This window comes from Desmodus rotundus, chromosome 4, assembly GCF_022682495.2.
Source record: "Desmodus rotundus isolate HL8 chromosome 4, HLdesRot8A.1, whole genome shotgun sequence".
Taxonomy (NCBI): Eukaryota; Metazoa; Chordata; class Mammalia; order Chiroptera; family Phyllostomidae; genus Desmodus; species Desmodus rotundus.
Window position 1 is genome coordinate 173464679 of NC_071390.1, and position 18023 is coordinate 173482701.

Here is an 18023-nt window from a genome sequence, read left to right on the forward strand (position 1 = left end):
GTGCTGTGCTTCTGTGTCCAACACACAGGAAGTCACTGCTCTTACAGTGGCAGAGCTGGGTAGCCTGGGTGTGGCTACTTCTCCAAAGCGTCAAGAGACTCCACCCTCCTTCTATGAAATATAGTTCCACATTTAAAGAGTAAAAATGTATAATGCTACAAAAATAGGAAAGATGTGAAGTAGAGTTAAAAAGTTTTACCTGAAAGTTGTCTATAAAATCTTTAATGTTTGAGAATGTACTTAGATCTTTCACAGCTGTGGTCAAGGGCAACTTGTCTTTTGAGTCATTGACTCCTGTAATTGACTCCTGTACGTAGTAAACCAAAGGCTCTGGAAGAAGAAGTACAGATTTGCACTTTGAAAAAGGATTTTTTTCATTTAAATGTGACTTATATCCACAAGGAGAACTATTACTTGTTTTTCCCATAGCTAACTTATGTGAAATGAATTTCATACAAAATTTAGCAATTCCTTATTCAAAATTTTCATCTACAAATATTTAAAGAATATTTATGTTTTGTTTTCTTCTCTCCTTTGAACATCCAGCTCATGGTTTTTGGCATCTTTCTGTGCCTGGATGCATTTCTGTACGTGTTCACCCTGCTTCCTTTGAGAGTGTTCCTGGCTGTCTTCAGGCTCTTCACTCTGCCTTGCTATGGCTTAAGGTAAGTGTGAGGTCACTACTTTAAATGTTTGTTATTTTACTATTTATAGTTGTTAACTATAACAACTGCACTTGTTAATCACATGGAAGGATTTTGCAGAATAGGGATAATTCATACACTTTCATTCACACTTTGGTCTTTAAAGCATAAACTAGTGCTGCTCATCTTTCTAATGAATATTACATGTTTGTGTAATACTTGTATTTTATGTACCCACTCATGTTCCGAATGGTTTTGAACCACAACCTGGCTTTGGCCGGTAAACAAATGTTGACGGTGCAGGACGCGGAGTGCGGGCACAGCGGAAGGGGCTTGGGCCTGAGAGTCGGGCCTCACGGCCGAGGTGCTACCTCACCCTGCACCTTTGTTTTCCTGAAGACCCTTGGCCACCTGGGCATCTCCTGTGCAGCGAGGACTGGGTTCTAGGCGGGGAGGTGGGGGGCAGGGGTGTCAGAATCGCCTAAGGAGCTGTTACTGCGGGGATTCCTCCTCCACCCCTCTTGAGAATCGCTGTGTCAGTGGCCTGGGGACTGTAGCGACTGATTACACGTGAGACTCCCTCTGTTTGAGAGAGGGGACCGCTCTTGAAGGCCATTGTCCCAGTGGAAGGCATCAGACAGCCCGCCCCAACACTGGTTAGCTGGCGAGTCGTGGGCAACTTCTTGACCTCGCAAACAAGCCTGTTTCCACATCAGTAAAAAGGGGTATCGGGAGCCCCACATCTTTTACCACAGAGATTGGGGGACGTTAAATAGAATACCCAGCCTAGTGCCTGGCTCCCAGTAGACAGGAACAAATATTAGTTTCCTTCCCTTTCTTCTGTACCAGAACTAGGAACAGTACAATGAAAATGTGAAGTTTAATGTGAGTCTTGTTGCTCTCTTGGGCCCGAGCTTAGAAGATGTTCGGGTTGTCCAGCTTTCTTTCTTTGTGTAGCTACGTCAGCGTGCCTCCACTCTGCACAGTCACTCCCTGTAACAGTATCCTGCAGTTCTCAGCGCGGTTGCCCGAGCTACACTTCTGACGGGCATCACTTTTCTAAATACATTGCTTTCCGGGGAAGCTTTAAAATGCCGAAATGGACAGTATGTACAATTTCATTTCACTCTAAAGTAGGTGGCTATTCCATGACATCTAAAAATGTGCTTAATAAAGTTACTATCAACAACTGAATCATAGAAACTGAGTTACAAAATCACTGGTCAATATACAGAATTATATGTTGGTGTTTTTTGAAGACTAAAGTCATGGAGATTCTCTTTTAAAGTAGTAAAGGAGCATATACTTGATATTTAGTAAGCACTGAATAACATACAGTTCCTTTAAAAATAAGCCTCACTCGGTCTAATGAGGAAGGATTCTTCCAATATGTGTGAAGAATTCATTGATCATGGTGATCGTACTGGGAAGAGAGTAAAAATTTTTTGCAGGATTACACAGAGTAAAACAATGACAAGAATTAGTATCATATTATTGTTATATGTGATACTTCTCTTTCTTTAATCTTACACTCTCAGAATGAGAATTGTTATGTGTTTTGTTAATTATGTGTTAATCAGATGGGAGAATCTTTTTAGGAATTTACCATCAACTTTAAGGTATTCAAGTATATCCTTTATACTGTTGGGAGAATTTTTACCAAGTTTCATTCCTGTTGACAAACCTCACTTTAAGACATCTGTAGCATGGTGCTTTAATAATAACAAAGGCTACCCTCCCATACTGTTTTCTTTTATCACTATGGGAGCTCAGTAAAATCAGGGCTGTCCAAAAAGCTACTAAGACATTACTAAATGTAGACCTTCACATGTGATTACGCAACAATGTAAAGCCCGGGGAAGCGACCCGACATGAAATGGCGAATGTCACGTAGGGATTTCCCATCTGCACAGTGGGCTAGGTTACTTTCTAGTTATTCTTTGACCAACAGTATGGGGCAAATTTGTGTTCGAGCGTCTTCGAGTGAATGGCTTTTAAAGAAACATTCCGTGTGGCCGGTGGCATGAGGAGCTGCAGCGTCAAGGATCTTTAACCCGAGGCCGCTCTCCTTCCGGGCTGCTCCGTGGGGCTGCTGGTAGCGCACAGTGGAGCTGTCCGAGTGGCAGTGGGGATTTCCCCACAGGCCTCTTTTTTAAGGCTCTTGTCTGAAGACCCATTTTGTTGGACAGGCATCTAAGCTGTATCATTTCTATTGTCCCTTGTCACCTGGAGAAGCGGGGTACCAAAGTAGCACTGGAGAGGTCTTTCATTGTTCTGAAAATTAAGAGAGGTTCTGCAGGGAGCCAGTAAATCTTCAATCCTCCTCCCATCGGCTTTGTTGTGTGAGGCTCATGGTCCTTGGGCCAACCATCCCTATGTACTTGAGGGTAGTGTTAGTATATGGAGTAAAGATTTCTTGTGTACTTGAGGGCAGTGTTAGTATATGGAGTAAAGACTCCTGTGTACTTGAGGGTAGCGTTAGTATATGGAGTAAAGACTCCTGTGTACTTGAGGGTAGCGTTAGTATATGGAGTAAAGACTCCTGTGTACTTGAGGGTGGCGTTAGTATATGGAGTAAAGACTCCTGTGTACTTGAGGGTGGCGTTAGTATATGGAGTAAAGACTCCTGTGTACTTGAGGGTGGCGTTAGTATATGGAGTAAAGACTCCTGTGTACTTGAGGGTAGCGTTAGTATATGGAGTACAGACTCCTGTGTACTTGAGGGCAGCGTTAGTATATGGAGTACAGACTCCTGTGTACTTGAGGGCGGCGTTAGTATATGGAGTACAGACTCCTGTGTACTTGAGGGCGGCGTTAGTATATGGAGTAAAGACTCCTGTGTACTTGAGGGCGGCGTTAGTATATGGAGTAAAGACTCCTGTGTACTTGAGGGCGGCGTTAGTATATGGAGTAAAGACTCCTGTGTACTTGAGGGCGGCGTTAGTATATGGAGTAAAGACTCCTGTGTACTTGAGGGCGGCGTTAGTATATGGAGTAAAGACTCCTGTGTACTTGAGGGCGGCGTTAGTATATGGAGTAAAGACTCCTGTGTACTTGAGGGCGGCGTTAGTATATGGAGTAAAGACTCCTGTGTACTTGAGGGCGGCGTTAGTATATGGAGTAAAGACTCCTGTGTACTTGAGGGCGGCGTTAGTGTATGGAGTACAGACTCCTGTGTACTTGAGGGCGGCGTTAGTATATGGAGTAAAGACTCCTGTGTACTTGAGGGTGGCGTTAGTGTATGGAGTAAAGACTCCTGTGTACTTGAGGGTAGTGTTAGTATATAAGTACAGATGGTTACTTTTGTATATTACTCTGTGCTTCTCAATCTAAACTAATTTCAGTAACATTTAAAAGCAAAATTTAAGTCTTCTATTTTCAGGGTTTTGTAGCTAAAATAACACTAGAGGGCAGCATGTCACACCCTACCTTTAGGGCTCCAGTAAGTTCCTGGGCAAACAGTTCTTACTCTCTCTGCAATTTGAGTCAACTGAGAAATTGCATTCTGTGCCATCACTAATAAATACGTGCTGTGTATAAAATGTGAAGTGCAGTCAGAACTGTACTACAGAGCTCCAGCAATTTTGAATAGTCCGTGAGAATGCAGGCCGGATTCCACAGGTACCGCCTACTGTTTTAACCTTCATGTGCTTTAGCACAATTGCGTGATTCGGGTTGCAATTTATGTTTCTTTGGGTAATTTAGAAAACATTGTCTTTTTGAGCATTATTTTTTATAAGCACCAAATTTTAAATATTTGAAACTTAAAATATAATGTGAAAATTATATTAACAAAGCTACTGTTAATATTGTCTAAGAACTTTCAAACATTTTAGGAATGTAAAAATACATTTTACTTTTACAGAGTTTTATTACTATTCAGAAAAAGCCACATTCTGCCTTCTTATGGCTTTTCTTCCAACGTTCCCTGCTCCCCTGACGGCTGGCTCACTGGGCGTGTCTGGCCCGCAGCTGCCTCACGTTCCCTCTTCTGAGCCAGCAAAGCGTGCTCTTCCCTTCCGTCTGACTTTATTTTCTCAAAGGGCTGAGAAGAAATTGAAGAAACCAGCAAAGAAGTTGATTATGTTCTGTTTTCTTTTTCTTACTCTCCTTTCTGTTAAAAAAAAAAAAAAAAAGAGTCTTCTGTCTATTAAAAAAATGTTAACTCTCCTCCTAGTCTCTTAGCTCTTGAAGTTACTCCCCAGAAATGGGGAGGGGGAGATCAGTCACAGCCATCCAGATGCTGACGTGAAACGGTAACTCTTTGTGGCCTGGTGCTGCTCGTTCCAAAGTCGCCTCCAGAGCAGGATAATGTTACTGCCACCTTCCCATTATCGGGATTAGTGTGTTCCCCTCGTCTCCTCGCAGACTCCTATCTGGCGCAGCATTTATGAGAGCTTCTGAAAGCTGACAGCCTTCCATATTTTCTGCTTTAGAATTTATTCTTTCAACCTGTTTCTAAATCTTTTGCAAACTTGCTGTGGGTTTTTGCTCGTGTGTAAGCAGACAAGGACTCTGCCCTTCCCCCAGGTTGAGGCCAGTGCCCGAGGACCAGGGTGATTCTGCAGCCCTTCAGGGATGCCCACCTTCATCGCCAGTGCCCCACTGGGGGGCATTTTGCCAGCTTTCGGCTGCTAAAATATTATTCACTTTAAGATGCTGGCAGGCTAATCAGTTTGACTTGGCAGTTGAGTGTGGTGTCTGCCAAAAATGTACTGCTTTCATAAAAGGGTTACGTCTCTCCTTAGTATTCCCAAGAAAACTGCATTGGAAACTGTTCCTACTGAGTGAACAGTCTTAAACAGTCTTTGCCTCACATGCTTTCTTACCGTAGGCTAAAATAAAAAACACACCCGGACTCTTTCAAAGCAGATTCAAGTAGGTGTTTCTTCCCTCTTCCCAGATAAGGTAGTGTCTTTTTAGAAAAACATTCCCAGTACTTCTTGAATTAGGATAATTTTTTAAATGATGAGGACATGAAAATTAGAATTAAATTTTGATTCCTCGTATGAGGCATCCATGTTTCTTGGCAGAATAAAAGTATTTTGTTATGCTAAGAGAGGTTTCAAACCTAATTTTTCCAAATTTACTTAGAGAATAAAGAAGAACCAGTTGTATAAATATTTTTAATTTGCCTGGCATTTTTGCGACCCCTCTTTCCTCCTAAAACGTGTGACTTCATTCTGTGTGTTGGATTTCTCAGTCACATTTGAGTTAAAAATTGGGGGAAATTACAAGAGAAAAACGATACCATCTGGTGCCAGCATCCGATAGTTACTTTTGAAAACTTTTAAAACATTTCAGACAGTAAGCGTAGAGTAGTTTTAAGTAATAAATGCCAGAGTGTTTTTCTCTTACTCCAGAGCAAATAAAATATGTACAAGCAGATTTTTTGATGATCTCACCCTGGTTTTTAGGTGACACTTTTACGTGAGGCTTCTTAGACTTTTTTTTTAGAGGCTACAGTGTCTTTTTCTCTTGAGTGTTAACCTCATAGAAAAGCTCTTGTCTGCCAGAAAAATTATGAATTGAAAATGCTTGAGAGTTTCTTAACTCATTGGATTTCCTCTATGCATCTTACTTCCTTCAAGGTAGTTCTCCCTAAAACCAACTTCACGCACACACATACACACAGACACACAGGTTTTTCTCGTTGTAGACGTATGCCTTAGTTCTGACCACAGTGATGACTGCCACCCTGCAGCCCGTGCAGGGAGAGCTCTTGTGACTTTCTCTGCGGAAGCAAGTCTGCCTGTTCCTCCCTCCCACCAGGGCTGGTCCCCAGGCTGGTTTGTGGAGTGAAAGAGTCTTCATGACGTCAGGTGGTGCTGTCCCTTGTTCCTCGCGTGACGCGCCAAGCAGCGTAGCAACATGACTACCTTCTCTCTTTCTTTCTCTCTCGTGAATCAGACCGAAGGGAGGAGCACTCTCACTTCCTTTGTAGAATGGAGTGCGGTGTCACAGGGACCCCTTGTGGTGAGTAAACCCTGATTTTTCCTTCTGTTGTCTTGGCCCAGTTGACATCAGTTCAAACAGATGTTAATTATAATGGGAAAAAAACCCAAATAGGCAGGCACAACCGTTTGGGAGTGGACGTGCACCGCAGAAACTGCGGTCCCCCGTCCTGACCAGCTGGTAAAGCAGGGTCCACATTTACACAGGATCTGTCCACGACCCCACCCACCGTAGGAGAGTCACCCCGAAAAATGATGTTTCATGACCACGTTGGACCCAAGTTGGCAGCAAATACCAACACATAACCCACCACCACAGCAGTAAGCTGAGCCTGCTTCCTCCCATGCAAGCGGTTTTTATTTTTTGTCGCTGCAAACACCGGACATGGCTTTATAAAACCGTTTTTTTTCTAGTATAGTTTGAAATTATTTTAAAGCCCAAGGAAAACTCTAGTCATTCAGTTTAAGCACTTAGTATTTTACTGTATGCCATGAAAGCAAGATTTAAAATTTTCAGTTTTCTAATTAAGGAAAATATCTTAATCTCAATACTTTATTCTAATTTAACTTTAAAATTATAAAGGGACTTATCTTTTCATAAATGAGAACCATATTTAATATTTTACATTTTTCATTTCAATAGAGCTTATATTTCTTTACTCTTTGAGTTATACCACAAATAGCTTAAAATGTTTAGAGAGAGAAAGAGAGAAAGAAAGATCCAACCTAAAGATTTTATAATGAAGTATCTTGTGATGATACCTTGGCAGGTTTCAGCTCTGATTTGAAAATTAACTAAGCAGGGTCATCCCGTTTGTCTTGCTTATTTGCGGTGCCCGCTCTCCCTTCCTGTCTTTCCGTCTGGGACCAGTTTTTGCTGGTGAGCATTATTACCTTCTGCTGAACAGGGGGGAAGAAGCCTTCCCTGCTTATCTTTGTCTCTGATACCATTTTGTCCCCATAAATCTGTGAGCCTTTGAAACTCCGGGAACACTTCTGTTGGTAATTGTGCAAATCTAATGGAAGTATTCGAATGGGTAAAAGATAAAATTTAGAAATGGAGAAAATGTGGTTTCTGGAAGAGCAATTTAACTTGAAAATTTAAAACAAATTTAAGTTCTTCTGAATACCTTGTTTAATATTACCTGTGTTAGGATAACTTACAGCCAACCTATAAATTAGATTAGTGGGTTTTTCACTCTGTTCAACAACTTATTCCACTTGTTTCTGTACTCACGGGGTTTTCAACATTTGCAAAATGAATTGCTGGTAACTACAGTTTAGCAGGCATTTACAAGGAAGAACTTTGGTCTGAAAGTATTGTTCAAAAGCCAATTTAGAGTTGACCGGCAGGGCTGTGGACAGGCTTCCTACGGAGTTGGAGACGCTTGTCAGAGTGTCGTCTGAAAACGCCCTGGCAGAGCAGCAGACAAGCACAGGGCCTGGCTCAGGCGGTCGCAGGCCAGGCGAGAGATTTTGAGGTTAGGTTTTTTCTTACTCTGATGGACTATGGCACGTACTCAGGTCTTTAGATGCTGCCTTACAAACAGTTTTTTACTTTTGCAGCTTTCCTTTTTCATTAACAGGTAGATTTATATGAAAACAGGACCCTTTTTCCTTAAGAGTTCTGCTTCTATTTTTCATTTGAATAATAATCCTTATTTTGAAACTCAGAGGCATCTCTGTGGCAACGAGTTACACTAGAAGATTTTCGCCAGAGCAGCGAGAGCACAGAAAGCAGTGGATACCATGGTCTATAGTCCTGTTGTTTTCTTTTTGGAAATAAAGCGCAAAAGTGATAGATATATTCGCTTTTTAGCACAATAGTTTTTCCAAATGAGAAGACAATACAGTGAATAGTTAAACAGTATTAAATCCTGCTAGAAGATGAAAGGTACTGAGTGGTTGGTTCTTCTAAGTTTAGAAGGTCTTTTGCAGAAAAGCCTGTAGTGGTAGATGGTGGTGAAGAGCGTGCCTTCGGGAGCCAGGCTGCCCAGGCCCAGCTGCCCGCCCCACCACCTGGTAACTCACAGCCGTCTGTCCAGCTGCCGGCGCGCTCTTGGCTGCGCTCTGCCTCATCTTTACAGCGGGTGGTGACTGTTCCCTCCTCGCAGCAAGGTGGTGAGGACCAAGTGGATGTGTGCAGAGGCCTGCAATGGGTCTGCCCTGTAGCTACTGGGTTGTCGCATAGCCGACCCCACCCTTTTTGTTGTTTCTACAGCCTAACCCTCCGCAAATTATAGCTCATTCAAGCTATTTGTGCCACATATATAGGTTTTAACTTATTATCATTTTGGTTCAAAATGTGTGTTATTTTGGGGTATAGATTTCCAATGTTTGGTAGTTCTGATTTCTAACAGTGACTGTATTAAATACAATAGTTCTTCATAGATACACTAACACCTTGGTCTTTTGCTGCCTATGTTTATAAAGAAATACAATTAGATATATGTATTATGTAGCCCTTTATCTCTTAAGTAAAATTGCTTTCATTAGGATCACTTAACTAAGTTGTTGCCAATCTAATACCAAAATCTCTAAGTATAGTTTTCTGCTTTAGTTATCAAAATCATTTTGCTAATTAATGCAGATTCATTAATGCCATCCTACTTTTTGTTTCTACCATTTTCTTTAATTCATGAAACATGACCTGTGGCTTTTACATACAAAGGCCCATGACTGTTGGTGATCTGTGATTTTCAGCCTATGCCCAGCTGTGCCCACACTTCTGAGAAGGAGGTGGGTGGTGTAGCGTCATTTGTCCCCTGGCTAGACCAGAGGTGATTGTCACACATAGGCCAGGAGCCCAAGAGCGTTCAAAATGTCTCCCCTCGTTGTATGAATTTAAAATACGTTTAGCTCCAACTCTCGACAAATGTAACCCCTCTTCCGTTTTTAGTCTTGTCGGGGGGGGGAGGGCAGGGAATTTAGTGCCTCGGCAGTTGGATAGCCCTTGGCAGAGGTCTGTGTTCTGGGCTGGGTGTTCAGAAGCGGGAGATGAAGTTCAGTCTGGGTTCCCAGGGGAGGAAAGGAACAGAGAAAGGGCAATAGAGGTCGCTCTGCTTTGCAACTTCACCCAAACCTCCCCTGCCGAGAGCAGTTGCACTCTGCCTGGCCTGTCCCGTGACCTGCCCTCGGACTTAGACCGGCTCTGGCCAGGTCTCCCTTCAGGCTCATCAGTTCACCTGGTGCCTTCCCACCTAGTTGTGGCCCTTCCTGGACATGGTCTTCACAGAACGTGCCCCTCCTCAAGGCTTTTGCAGTGTCCCCTGTTCTCTCAGTGGACAGGTGAAATGCCTTCCTGACTGGAAACCACGTGTAGAGCGCACTGTAGGAAACAAGGACCAGGGTCCGTACCAACTGCTCCCCGAGTCGGCATTGCATGCATCGCTGTTATCTCGTGAAGTGGTGTTCCAGGTAACAGCTGGAAGGCTCACAGGTTCCCTGCTGAGCCCTGCAAGCATCTCAGGAGGAAAAGAGCCCTGACCTGAATGTGGACGGGGGTTAGGAAAGCGCTCCCGGGAGGAGGTAGCCGAGGAATATGACTCATAAGTAGGTAGCTCAGCACGTCGAGGGCCCAGCTGGAGAGTGAGCTCACCTTAGGGTTAATGTGGCTGTGGTGGGTGGAGATGAAGAGATTCTGCAGCTCCTAAGGAAAGTGCTGGGGGCCTTGTACTGATGGCCTGTTTCTGATAGCTGCCCTGCCAGGAGACTGAGCGTTTTCTGTCTCGAGGGGTCAGCTTGCAGGAGACAGAGAAAAGGCTTCCCCCAGTTCTTGTCATAGGAGTCTATGTCGGGTGACAGAAATCTTAAAGTATTGTTCTAATGTAGTTTTTGCTGTGCCTTAGTGAAATGTTTCTATGCACAATTTAGGTTTCAGTGCTCACACTCTGACCTCAGAAGTAAGGAATGATTTCTGTTCACGTTAATTAGGACATAACTGTTTTTACCTCATGCCCCAGAGGGCTAACTTGTGTAATAGAAAAGCAATTCTACAAACCAGTAAGGAAAAGGTATAAGGAGAGGATTCACAGAAAATATAAATAGCTTAAAAACTTTAAGAAGATGTCAGTCTCCCAGTGAGGGAAATTAACAGGGAAAGTATACTAGACACCATTTTTCACCAGTGGGAGCGGCAAAGGCCCAGAGTGGGTCGAACACCGGGTTGGTGCCCGTGGGCTGCAGGCTTTCTCTTGTGTTTCCAGTTAAAGTCTGAATTGGCGCAACCCCTGCAGAGGGCAGTTCAGCTGCTTCTATCCAAATGTCCAGTGAACATAACCTGGGAATTCCAATTTTAGGAAGCTACCCTACAGACGTACTTCGTATGCGAAGTGTGACATCTACGCTGCATCACAGTTTGCAGTTGCAGAAGCCTGGAAATCTGTGGGCGACGATGGCACCTCCACACCCTGGAGCATCACACTGTTGTAGAAGTACGGGCTCCTTACGGACCGGGGTGGGCCGTCTGTTGTGCTGCTAAGTAAAAAGCGCCACGAGCCGAGTGGTGTGCACGAGCGCGGACGCTGTGTGACGGGCCAATCCAGCCGGCCACTGCGCGTCGTGATGAGGTTAAAGGCGTATGTCGTCATCCTGGAAACACACTCACTCCACAAACACCTGCCCGCTGTGCCCACTGGTCAAGGTTGCCCACTTCTCCACTTCTAATGGTCATTCTGGTTTAACATCTTCACATTCCGTGCAGGGGCAGCAGAGTTCACACTGGTCGGTTACATATGTACACACAAATTCCTTGTTCGTTTGAAGTGTTTAAAGGATGCACCTAATTCTTGTTACCATTGTATGCCAGTATATGTCCAGTAAAGATTCTTTATTTCGAGAATGTAGAACGTAGAACTCATATTTTTATTCCTTTGTATGTTACAGGGACAGGCGCTTGCTGCAGCCAGCCCAGGTGTGTGACATTTTGAAGGGCGTCATTTTGGTCATCTGCTATTTCATGATGCACTATGTCGACTACTCCATGATGTACCACCTGATCAGGGGACAGTCGGTCATCAAGCTGTACATCATCTACAACATGCTTGAGGTGAGGAAGGGCCTCATGTGCCCACCCAGGCGGCCCAGCCCCCGCTTGCCCGGCTGCAGTAAGGGTGCTTCCGGCCTTCGGGGCTCGTCTAGTCCTTGTGCTTGTGAAGATGCAGGTTCTGCTTCCGTAGATCTGGGCTGGCGCTGGAGTCTGTCTTTCCAGCAAGATGTACCCATGTGGCTGGTCCTGGGCCACCGAGGGGGCGGGGGGGGCATGACATGCCCCCAATGAGGAGGAAGGGGCCTGCTGCCTGGGCACTTCTGAGCCATGGCCACCTGGAGAGGGTAAAGTGTCAAAAGGCGGGAGAATTTGTTTTGCCTGTTCACTGGAAACCCATGTCTCCTTTGTGCTAGAACTTTAAAAATCCTGGAGAAAATGTAGGATTATATATATGTTTGCCGTAATAGATTTACATGTTAACTGCTTTGAATTTGCACATAGAGCAACTAAACATAAGTTTCCCAGTATCTCTAAGTACTTAACATTTTATACAGTTTATCTCACTTTAAAGTGGCCAGCAGGTGAACATCTGCATGTGTACAAAAACTAACAGTTACACAAAGCAAACCATGTTTTATTTATGGGCAGAATCTTAATGTTTTTTAAATAGTAAGCTACGCTACGTTATATAATACATTTTTGAGATTCAAGTTACATTTTTCTATCCTGTGTTTTAGGAACATAAGTAAGGTCTGCCTGTCTTAAATTAGCCAGGAAGGGGTTTTTCTTTTTCTTCTTTTCTTTCTTTTTTTAATTGTTGTTCAAATACAGTTGTTTCCATTTCCCTGCCATTGCTCCCCCGCACCCCACCAACCCCCACTCCCACCCTCAATGCCCACCCCTTGGTTTGTCCATGGGTCCTTTACACATGTTCCTTGATGACACTTCCCAGGAAGGGGTTTTTCCTAGTGGGTGGGCAGATGGGACGATGGGATGGTTTTGGGACTTTCTGCTCTGAGGCTGCATTGCTGTGGTACCTGAGGGCCTCCCAGTTCGTCACGGAAGACATGGAACTCAAGCCCTCCTGGTTATCCCTAAGTTCATGACCAGGATGATTTCACACCAACCCCTGGCTTCCTGACTGTGGCTAAGTGCCCTGCACTTGCTGGGCCCCATTGATGGGATGCAGATGGTGGGTGTGAGTCAAGCTTATGAGGTAAAGTGACTATCCTGCTCTCGCCTCCCCCTCTCAGAAGGGCAAGTGCAGCCACGTCTCTCTCTGTCTATCGTCTGTCGTTGCAGTGGCTCTTTGTGCCAGGGCCCTGCTGGTCTCCCCTACTGCCTGGGGAGTAGGGGCCTGCAGGTGACGGGGCCTCTACCTGCCCCTGACTTCATGTGTATGCCTCCTGGTTCACAAAGCCCTCCGCGAGGCAGTGTTACTACTGTTACTATGGAATAGGCCGAGGAAAAGGGCCTGTGAATTGCTGATCAAACGATTTTAATACTCTTCACTCCATGGACGGCGGTTGGTGGCATGGTTTAAGATGATGGACAAGAAGTCTGGGCTCCAGTGCAGAGAGAGCCCGCCTGTGGCCCTGGTTCTTCTGCACGTGGCTGCTGGGTGCCGAGTGTCTCTAGCCCCCAGTTTCCCGTCTGTCAGCTGGAAGTGCTAGGGGGATCGTGAGGACTAAATAAAGCAGCACAGAGGAAGGGCGCAGTGCACTGCCAGGTGCAGTAAGAGCTCCCCAAATGGTAGCTCTGCTGTTGTTCCTTCATTTGGTAAATACATGACAGTTCTGTATGCAGAGAACTGTCTTAGACCCTGCAGATCCAGAGGTGAACAAAGCCGGGTCTCACAGAGCTCATATGCCCTGCCTGAGAGACAGACAGTAAACCAGGAGGTCAGGAGGCACTTGGAAGTGACACGGGCTTTAATGAGAAGACCGGGTGGGGCATTAGACTAGAAGCCACCAGAGATCGGATGGTCTTACTATGGTCTTAATTTTAAAGGTTAATTTTTGTATAAATGTGGATCTCTGATATTTGAGTTGCCTCTAAATCTTAGTAACGTGTTTAAATGGAATATTAGGAAACACCTTTTTCAATAATTTTTCTCTTTAGGTAGCAGATCGTCTATTTTCATCATTTGGCCAAGACATATTAGACGCCCTCTACTGGACAGCAACAGAGCCTAAAGAACGGAAGAGAGCCCACATCGGGGTCATCCCCCACTTTTTCATGGCCGTCCTCTACGTCTGTATCCTTTCAGGCACAGCAGGAGTTCCCGCAGTCAGGCGCAGCCCGCATTGTTTTATTTATCGCGTTTCTCCGATTTACAGGTGTGTGTGTGAACCCCGAACATTAATGCGAAATGTCTGCTGTCTTTTGAGAAATTACTTACAATAGTCATTGTAAATTAACTTAAAGAGACTCATGTATGCATGTTGTTTTGAACTACTAAAAAATAGCTCTGGTCTTGGTGTAACTGATTATGTGGAAGGATTTTTGACTTAAAGGTATTATAGATACTTTATATAAACCTGTGTCACTTTTTATACTTATTTGGAATTTTTTTAAGTTATCTTTACACCTGTGAATTCTTCGTTAAAACCTGGGCTTAATGTTGACAGTTCATCTAGAAGTAAAATTCAAAATTGGTTGGAAAGAATTTTAGAGGTTTTATTCTCCCCTTACATCCCCATTTTAAAGGTTTTCATTTGAAAAGTAAAGTCTTTATTATATATAGTGTGTATGTGTGCCCCTTCATATGCATTTACACGCATGTGTGCCTACACTGGGATTCCGTGTGGGTCGTATGTGTGCCCCTTCATATGCATTTACACGCATGTGTGCCTACACTGGGATTCCGTGGGGGTCGTATGTGTGCCCCTTCGTATACATTTAACGCATGTGTGCCTACACTGGGATTCCGTGCGGGTCAGAACTCATTCACAGGAACGTGTCCTATGATTTGTTTGTACTCTCTCTGAAACAGTGATACTTGAAGGAATTGGATAAATAGTTGGAAAGTTAAGAGGCTAAGTGGGAAGATTTCTACAGAGTAAAAGCTTGTTTCAAGTATAATGGAATAAAAGTCACTGTTTTAAGTAAACTGTTCCATGTGTAATATGAATATAATCCTGCAACTTACGATTTCTTCAAAAAATGACATATGAAGAAGAATCTTAATTATCAGGCAATTCTTTCCATCTTAGGCTCCCCGTCCCCTGAAGGACCAGAAGGGAAAATCACATCCAGACTTTTACTCTGTGTTTTTTCTATTTTGGAATGCAAATCATCCTAATTCAGAATGTATACTGCTAAGTGTCTTCTTTCAGCATTCGCCATAATTTATTCCATTCAGTCAACAAACTTTTTAAAGGGCCTGTTTCCCAAGCATTGCGCCAAATGCCAGAGAACCAGAAAGAGCAAGACAGCTACGGGCCGGGGCTCACAGGGCACGTGAACGGGGTGCGGGTCCGTGTCTGCGCTGGTGTGTCTCACGCAGGTGGCGTACATCCCCATCCTGTCATTTTGGGGCCAACTAGTAGAAAAATTACAATGACTAAAATACACGTGGTCATCTTTTCCCCTCGTTATTCACTTTGAAAATTGTAGTGTTGTCTATTAATCTAATATGACAGCAAATGAGCTTTTTCCTTGACCCCACTCACTGCTAGTTCTGCATGCGATTCTTATAATGGTGCAAGCGACGACTCTCAACGTGGCGTTCAACTCACACAACAAGTCACTGCTCACCATCATGATGTCGAACAATGTGAGTAGGAGTTTTTACATTGGGACGTCATGCGGGCACTTCAGCAGCAATGTTCTGGGTGGGGTAAACAGTTTTTCTGCATGTTAGCTGTTCTTCAGGAAGTTTTATGTGTTATGTCCATTTTTAAAACTTACAATGATAAGGATAACGTCTCTTTTTTACTATTTCAGTTTGTTGAAATTAAAGGAAGTGTTTTCAAGAAGTTTGAAAAGAACAATCTTTTTCAGATGTCAAATAGTGGTATGTACCGTTAGATTCTGCTCACAGCCTTCTGCAGTGTTCTTTTGCAGTTCATTCTCAACTCTGATGTCACACTTCCTGTTTCTTTGACTTAAGCTGGGCTTCCTCTTACTCTCTCAACACCTTTACTAAGTTTGCTTATTATTTTAGTTACTGCAATCTCAGGATGTTAAAGATAATAAAGAAGTACAAACATTTATATAGCTCCCTACCGTACTTTCAGAAACTTCTCATGAATCCAGAAATGTCTTTGGGCAGATGATACTATTCCGTTTTATAGATGTGAAAACTGAAACACGGGGAAAGCAGTTTGACTTTGCCAGGGTCACTGAGCTACTAAGAGCAGAACTGTGGCAGCTCAGACCCCTCCCAAAGAAGAGCTAAGAGCCAAGCTACCCTGGAAACGAAGGTGCTGCTCCTAACTGGAAAGAGTTTAGGAATTTGGGGAATATGCACGTGGGAAACGCTGGCCCATTTATAGAAACCAAGTTTGGCTGCAGAATAAAAGCCATTTCACTTGCTGCAGAGTAACAGGGAAAGGTGGACCTAAGAGAAGCCAAACATTTTGAGGAAGGACTTCAGGGTGCAATTGAAATGCAGAGCGCAGCAGGGGGTCCCACAGCTGAATGGCAAGGTGGGGCGCAGAACTGTGCCGTACTAGAACAGTAGGGGAACGGCGGTTGAGTGTGTGGGCTGTGAGGCGACTGCTCCGGGAGGGACTGTGCTGGCCATGCTCCCCCCTCCCCCCCTCCCCACGGCAGAGATGTGCACACGGGGTGCCGGGCTCGCTGCAGACGTCGGTGCACTTAATTTCACTCCTCGGCTCTGTACTGTCTTAGGCTGCAATGTGTAAAGTAGCTTCTAGCAGGAATTTAGTTGTTTGCTTTTATAAAATCCATTTAGGCGAGGATGAGAGTACTTAGTAAGTTATATAAATGTTATGAAACCTAAGCTGATTTGGTCCCCGCTCCCCCCGAAAGTTCTACACGTGTCTTGAGAAACGCTTCTGTAACACTGTTCTTTTAGTGGAAGGGCTTGTCAGGTGAGCGCCCGTACACTCGGTCTGCACCAAATTGCAAATGCAGAGTTCTGCTCTGCAGGGGTGTTACATTACCCAGTCCTGTATTTTACTTTCTGCTTCAGTTTCTTTCTTGTTCTGGATGAAAATAGTTGTTGTATGTCCCCAAAGACCATTGGAGGAATCTGACTCAATATTACTCAAAAATACTCAGACTGATGGTTTGAGTATTGTTGAAATTTTGTGGAAAAGTAGAATTTTCATGCTGGAATTGTGTTGGTGAAAGAAGTAAATGGCTCATCAGTGTAGCTCCATTCTGTATATAAGACAGTATATTTATTTTACAGACACTTAGCACGTAACATGATTACATTTTCTGACTAAAGTTACTTCATATATATACTGTACTATTATTATTCACATGCACTATGTACTCATGTGTTGAATTTTTTTCAGATATTAAAGAGCGATTTACAAATTATGTGCTTTTGCTAATAGTCTGTCTAAGAAACATGGAACAGTTTTCTTGGAATCCAGGTGAGTAATTTTTAACAACTGCAGTGGCTTCTAATTTTACTCTTGAACCAAAAATCATTCTTTTACATGGAATGAAACGAGCATTAACGAGTTTCAGCTGCCCCCTCCGGGTATCAGCAGCACCCGTACCAGTCTTCAGCCCATCACTCCCTGTCCCCCAGCACCGTCGCTACAGCTGTGTCCTCACCGGGCCACTGGGCCCTGCTGGGCACTGCAGCTGCCAGCCTCCTTACTTTTGCTCACTGCAGTTATGCTGTGGTTATCTCAGTGCAGTCAGATTTTTTTCATTGTAGGAAGGGGTTCACCAGAAGAACGTTTGTTCTTTCCTAACATTAGTAAACCTTTTGAATAATGACAAATTAAAGAAATATAACGTAAAGCAATGAATTGTTACTTACATATATCCCTGAATTGAGGCTGGCTAGTGGTCGGGATGCCATGAGTTTTCCCCGTCCACTCGTCTGGCAGGCGTTCGCCGGCTGTGTGCTGTGGGGCACGTGTGAAGGGTGGTGGCACTCGTTAGCTCTCGCAGGCTCACTGAGGAAGCAGCCGGGCGATCCCAGCGCAGCCTGGTGATGCCACAGTGTGCTCGGCGCTCACAAGTAACGGAGAGATCTCCAGGGCCTGACAGTTTCATAACCCTTGTGCTTAAGAGATGAGATCGTGTCTTGCATTTTATTTGTTACCTGCATACCATGCGTGGTATAGGCATTTAATAACTTCCTGTTAATTTATTTTGATTCATTGCTAGTTTTCAAGTACCTGTGAAAAATCAGAAACATACAAAATGAGATCTGTGATCTTGGAAATATATGTCCAGAAGTTGTTTTCTTGTAGAAACCATAAAATCAGGTCACCTGATTCC

At 44.0% G+C, this 18023-nt stretch overlaps 1 protein-coding gene across 2 annotated transcripts in view; it reads left to right on the forward strand.

Annotated features, from left to right (window-relative positions):
• The window catches only part of TAPT1 (transmembrane anterior posterior transformation 1), a 55426-nt gene that overhangs the window by 22790 nt on the left and 14613 nt on the right, over positions 1 to 18023 (forward strand). For both annotated transcript variants that reach the window (XM_053922220.2, XM_053922221.2), the window contains 6 exons: positions 547 to 665; positions 11483 to 11645; positions 13707 to 13842; positions 15266 to 15363; positions 15534 to 15603; positions 17078 to 17158. In XM_053922220.2, the coding sequence (XP_053778195.1) occupies positions 547 to 665; positions 11483 to 11645; positions 13707 to 13842; positions 15266 to 15363; positions 15534 to 15603; positions 17078 to 17158 (667 nt within the window). The remainder of the gene's footprint in view (positions 1 to 546; positions 666 to 11482; positions 11646 to 13706; positions 13843 to 15265; positions 15364 to 15533; positions 15604 to 17077; positions 17159 to 18023) is intronic.